The 6,238-nt window shown below is 37.4% G+C and overlaps 1 protein-coding gene across 1 annotated transcript; it reads left to right on the forward strand.

The window, feature by feature from the left end:
• The first annotated feature begins 470 nt into the window (after nt 1–470).
• LOC115921780 (tripartite motif-containing protein 45-like) lies at nt 471–4,524 on the forward strand. The gene is made up of 2 exons (XM_030979969.1): nt 471–1,488; nt 2,233–4,524. Exons 1-2 carry the CDS (start codon nt 853–855, stop codon nt 3,490–3,492), a joined length of 1,896 nt encoding a protein of 631 aa, XP_030835829.1. The 5' UTR covers nt 471–852; the 3' UTR covers nt 3,493–4,524.
• Nucleotides 4,525–6,238: the final 1,714 nt, after the last annotated feature.

A 6,238-nucleotide genomic window follows, 5' to 3' on the forward strand; every position in this document is an offset into this window, starting at 1 on the left:
ACTTTGCGGGGAAAATAGGAATAGAATTGGAATATAGAAAATAGTCGAGCGTCCAGAATCTACATGTAAATTTGTCCACAGAATATGTCGGTATGTGTACCTCTATTGTCATTTTTGTTTGAGTGATCATCTCTGAAATTAACGCCCCCTTAAAGTGTTGGGAGCCCCACAAATTTGATGTGAATTCTCACTCAAATTGTATCATAATGTGAAAGAGTATGTCATTTAAAGATACATCAATGCAAGGATTTTCAAAAACAAATGTGTTTGAAGTCGAATATTGATGAAAGAATACAGAATTTAAGGTTTCTGCGAATGCTAGAGTGGATCTCCAACATAATATCCACCACACTGAAAGCCTAAATAAGTCGCCCTCTATAGATACAAATGATGAAGACCGCCATAAAGTTCAAAGGTGCTTAATCATTGTACAGTTCTGTGGGGAATGCCCACTCCTATTTACATTAGATGCACAGACTGCATTATTTTCATATACGAACTACTCAAGTGTGAATCTAGCATTGTAATCGAAGTTGTATTGATGTATACAGTCCTGGATGTATACACTCAGAACTTTTGATCAAAATTATTTGCACTTCTTTCGACACGTAATGTAGAACTGCATGCAGTATAAGGACCCCGGGTAATGAAAACTTGTTACGTAGACTCAGGATATTGCTAAATTCTACCACGTCACTGCATATAGTTTGAACTTGCATGAACTGGCCATTGGCTTCTAGTACACATCAGCTGATCACTCTTTTAAGTTTTATTGCATGGACATCAATTGGGTATAGGCGCAGTAGAATGGGCTCGTGTTTGTAATAAGCAAGAAATCCGATATTTGCACCAATGGCTGAGAAGACCAAGGAAGAGAAAGCTTCAAGCTCTTCAGAGAACCTGACGTGTCCACTATGTCTTGATATCTTCGACGAAGCAACCATCCTGACTTCATGCGGACACACCTTCTGTCGGAAATGTCTCAAGAACTATGATCTTTCCCACCAGGATCTCGATCACATGATCTGTCCGCTCTGCAGGAAGATCACCAAGTTGTCTGTGAACCGTGTCGATGATTTCCTCACCAATGTGACTGTCAACGGACTCGTAGACGATTACCATGCCAAATGTGGAGGGATGAACGCTGTCCTTGAGATGCGTCCACAATGCACTGCTTGCAAGTTTCAGCAAGATGCCGCCTCATTCTGCAGAACATGTAACAACTACATGTGTGATGGGTGCCTGGATTGTCATCAACGTCTTACAGTCTTCTTTGAAGGACACGAGATTGTATCCATACAGGATATCATCAACGGGAAGGTCAGCATTGGTCATCTACCCGAGAAGTGCTGCATCCACAAACAAGAGAACACAGATATGTTTTGTGAGGATTGTAAGGTCCATGTCTGTCACAAGTGCGTGATCGTCGGTCATCAAAATCATAACATCAAGAATCAGACCGACTTCGAGCAGGAGCTACGGGTTAAGGTTAGTGTGTTCAGCTGACAAAAAGCGCTTCCATTTGGCTACTATAAGCATAGGACAGATGTTTCCCTCTATCGGGGGGGGGGGGGGGGTCGAAATCGTTTCTGCCTCCTCCCCCTAAGGCCAAATTACACAAATAACGTGTGTTTCGTCCAGACTTTAAAACAAAACGAAGGAGGCAGGGTATTACTATTGTACTATTGTTATTTGGCCTAACAAGGCAAAATCTCTTTACAAACAATTGAGGGAAATTCATGTTCCCGTATCCATTGCCAGACAAAAACTTATGATTTCAATAATTTCACAGTGTAACCAGGGAGATAAACTCTCATATACCTGGTGTAACCATCTCTCGCGGTCGTTTCGTTCCTAGCTTCCCACGCACATTGATTTCATAAACGCACACTTTAAAGCGTGGAAACACAGGATTCTCTCCATTTAATGGGCGTCTTCATTTTTTTCCATTACAAGACACAACTTTGGTTCATTGATCTACAAAGATAAAGATACAAAATTTAATATGCTACATGGATTGATCGGACTTCATGGGAAGTAGCTAGAAGACGATGTATTCAATTCCTCGGTTCTCATATGATAATGCTAGAAGGGGTCGAGTTTCTAACTTTTGTGAAACATCAGGTGCGTCCAAATTTTGGTGTTCGATTTTTAAACCAGCTCCATTTCATTGGCATACACCTCATTCTAAAAACATGTTCTTGTCACTTCTCTACAATTCGTTTTGTTTAGGTGAACGACCTTGTCCAGCGTTGTGCCGCTAAGAAATCAGAACTGGAGAAGAACATTCAGAATGTGGAAGTACAACGCCATGAAGTATATACTGCCGTGCAGAAACTACTGGACGATGTCAGTCAAGCCTACAGCATCAAGGCCAAAGAGCTTGAAGAAAATCATCGAAATCTCATCGAGCAAATCAATGCAGTAAAGCGGAGTTTCCATGACGACCTCAACGTCTTGAAATCTAAGAATCGACAGAGGATTAAGAGTATTTGTAGTTCAATAACACTGGTATCTAATGACAGACTGGGTCGTCTTGAGACAGACAGTCTGTCTGCTCATACCTTGCTCTGTGATGAGCTGGATGCCATGCTGAAGGAGGCTATTGATCACACTTCTGCGGCAGCCATTACGAAGAAAGCACAATTGAAGAGGTTCAAGCCTGCAGATGATACTCGTCTTGAACTCGGTAGCATCTCAGAATCAGATCCCAGGGTACAAGTCATTCAGTGTGTAGATCTACGGGGATTCATGTGGGGAATGACCCAGTACTCTGATGATAGTGTGGCTATCGGATATAATGGTACAGATGGTATAGATATAATTGATTCAGGTGGTAAAAAGCACCAGTATGCCAACATACCAAGTAAAATGAAGTATTTTGATCTTGTGTTTCAACAAGACAGGTCGTTGTGCATATCGACGAGTTACACAGAAGCACACATTTTTTCTCCCAATGGATCAAGTAAATCAACCATCCACGTGCATAAAAGTGGCTCTACTCTCAAACTAAACAGAAGTCCATCAGATGAAATCCTTATCGTTACCAATGAGAAGCAAGTCTCTATATATGACCCGACTGGATCCACTCTCAAACACACGGTTCCAACAAAACACAACCAGACAAGGCAGGTATCTGCTACCAGGTCGGGTTTGATCGTCACGAGTTCATGTAACACTAAACCAAGCGTGGTGACGGTCTATGACAGGGATGGGAATGCTGGTAAGACTCTACAAGCTCCAAACGGTGTCCTCCTGTATGCTGCCATGGATGAGCACGACAATGTGTATGTAGCGAGTGTTGATAGTAAGAAGGGTAACGTGGTGATCAGGCTGTATGACCTTGATGGTCTGAACCTGAAGGAGAGAGTTGAGTTCAATGTACTTAGTCTGAAGCTTGGTTTTAATTGGTGTTACCTGGTTTCCCTCTCTCCAGACATGCTCGCGTTTGCTTGTAGGTACAAGTTGTATTTTATCAAAGTATCACTGTAATACATGTCACACTCTATATTACCATTATTGTTGGTGTGTATACCTCACTATCTGACTCTCTGCTCCAGCCCTTCTCTAATATCGGCCTATAATGTGTCATTCTATATTGTTTTATTATGTGATAACTAACCGAATGAGACGATGCCTATTCTCTCGAAAGATTATAATCGCTTGTATAAAGTTGTCATTATCTAAAATAATGATAAAGTTTCTCTCTCGAAATTTTATATAAATACATACAATATAAATATGCTTCTTGCATAGTATATCTTTTTCACTATGATATTTAAAGAGATAATTGGTACTGCAAATCATATAGATTAATATCGAATACAGAGTTACAGACACACGGTTGAAAGTTAATTTTTACTTGACTGAGCGCTTTTTTTCTTCCAAGATAAATCTCTTTAGTATGTCAGTATTCGTTGCTATATTCTTCGATTGAAATATCATTTGTTTGTGTGTGTGACAAAACACATACTTACTAAATATCGTTCCTAAGAGCAAAAAGTATTTGTCAAACGTCTGATATGAATATTTCCTTCTGTTTTCCTTTTGTTTCATTGTAGCATAATTGGATGCTACTTTAAAGCAATTCAAAAACTTTAGAGACTTTGAAGTTGAATCTAAGAGGTACCTATCATTTGAGATGCAAGAAATAGAAGCAGGTGAATTGATAAAATATTGATTAACTTCTTAAAAGTGATATTTCCCTTATGTTGTTATTCTCAAAGTATTTAAACGTTTATTTTGTTTGTGATTATATTTCTTGATATTTAATGTAATTGCTTTTTATCTTTAGATGAATAATAATTCATACTGACTTTGGAAATAGGCCCCCATTATAAAAAACTTTCCAGCTCTCATGGGTCATCCTGTCAAATTATTTGTATGACTGTTTTGGTTTCATTTTATGATATCATTTTACTCTTCGTAGTTATGCAATATTGAACTTGACCTATGCATCAAGCCAAATTTGTTTAAAAGCCTTACAGGACCATGATGTAAATATTGCTGCATTCCATTAACAAACAAAATTAAAAAAAAAAAAAAAAAAAAAAAATCCTTTTTGTTCATTTTGCACCCTGTCTGGAAAGCCATTAAATTGAATGCTCTAGAAACTGATAACATGACAGATTAGTTTGATATGATGTGAAGAAGAACAATGTATTAACAAAAATGAAGCCTATTTCAACCGTTGGAAGTTTTGTTTCCTTGACTAAAAAAAAGTTTTAAAAAACATCCTAAGTGACGTAACAATATATTGATACATTATGTTAACGTTTACTAATACTGCAGTTCTGTTATAATTAATAACTTCACTTTGAATATATTTCAAGTAAATGCGGCTGTTGTCTTCTTAATAATTACCGCTTAAATTCAATTTAATTCAGTTTAGTTAAATTCGATTCAATTCAATTAAATCTATACAGACTATCGACTTGTGACGTGGAATTTGGAATATCTTTATCTGCAATTTATAACGGTATAGAAAGAGAATAGGGTAAGATAGGATCATGTTTATCATATGATAAATTGTAGAAATTATGAAAATATTTAACAATTAACATATACCTCTGGCAAAACCAGGATGTAATTGGAGAAAACATCATTTTAATATTTCCCCATCTTTAAAAGATGACACCCAGATTATGTTTGTAAGAAGAAGACATCGAAGAAATTCCATGAATAAACGGTCTAGCTTCGGGAACAATCCTCCCCCCTCCTTTAAAAAAAATAAATCTTGTGTTATTTTTTTAATAGGGGGGGGGGGGGGGTGATATCTGCATCTCGATGGAAAATTTTGTTACTTTGTACGTTTTTGTTGAAGAAAAAAAGTCAATTATTATGGGTGAAATGGAGCTCAATGAGAAGGTTGAGTTCTGGGAAGAGGTGAAAAATAATTTGTGAGCGTTATCATTCTTATTATGCAAGTGTGGAAGAACATCATATAAGACATGTTCCCTGAAAAGCATGGCTCTTCAAATGCCTTTATATTCTAAATATGTCATGTAACATCGTAAAACTCGGGGGTAGGATTTTTACGCCACGTGTTCGTGTAGTCCCATATATATCTTTCCGTGTACAGTGTTTGTAACTGTACCAAGACTTGGCCAAATTTTTTATCATTTTGATGATTCCAGAACCTTGCAATACACACAAATTCTTATATGCTAGATGATCAACCTCTTCTGGTCGATTACACACCGTTTCTTTCACAATGCAATCGCATCCCAGAACTCAACTTCATCTTTAACACAATGTTAGAATATATCATCATTGGATCAGAGGTGGCATGGTCTTATGATTTATCTTTGCATCTCCATTTTTTTAATTATAAATCTATTATTCTTTTCTTCTCTTTTTCGAAGAGGGGGGGGGGGGGGATGTAGTGATAATCGTATCTCGATGGAGGTGTTGAAATTGTAATAGATTTTATTCAAAGATTTGCTTCCTTCCCAACTGGCTCTCAGTGTATATATCCAAGGTGGGTTGTTTATAAAGGTAATGAGAATTGTCTTAGCGGAGATAAACATGCAATTATTTTATTTCTTTTCTAACCGATTCATGCTTATGTATTCAAAATGAATTGTTTATGTATGATCTATGCATTGAATGGAATCAATAAAGAATATAAAAAAGAAAACCTGTCTCTCTCATGGTCTGCTTCTACACTGTTGGTCTGTTTGGTCATAATGGTGGAATAATTTTTTTACCCCAATTTATGGGATGATTTTGACCATGA

The sequence above is a fragment of the Strongylocentrotus purpuratus genome, unplaced genomic scaffold (assembly GCF_000002235.5).
Source record: "Strongylocentrotus purpuratus isolate Spur 01 unplaced genomic scaffold, Spur_5.0 spur5_scaffold_10, whole genome shotgun sequence".
NCBI classification, from domain to species: Eukaryota; Metazoa; Echinodermata; class Echinoidea; order Camarodonta; family Strongylocentrotidae; genus Strongylocentrotus; species Strongylocentrotus purpuratus.

Coding starts and splice junctions, on each gene's coding strand:
- LOC115921780 (XM_030979969.1), top strand. CDS start 853: ATGGCTGAGAAGACCAAGGAAGAGAAAGCTTCAAGCTCTTCAGAGAAC. Junction 1,489..2,232: donor AGCAGGAGCTACGGGTTAAG/GTTAGTGTGTTC, acceptor CGTTTTGTTTAG/GTGAACGACCTTGTCCAGCG.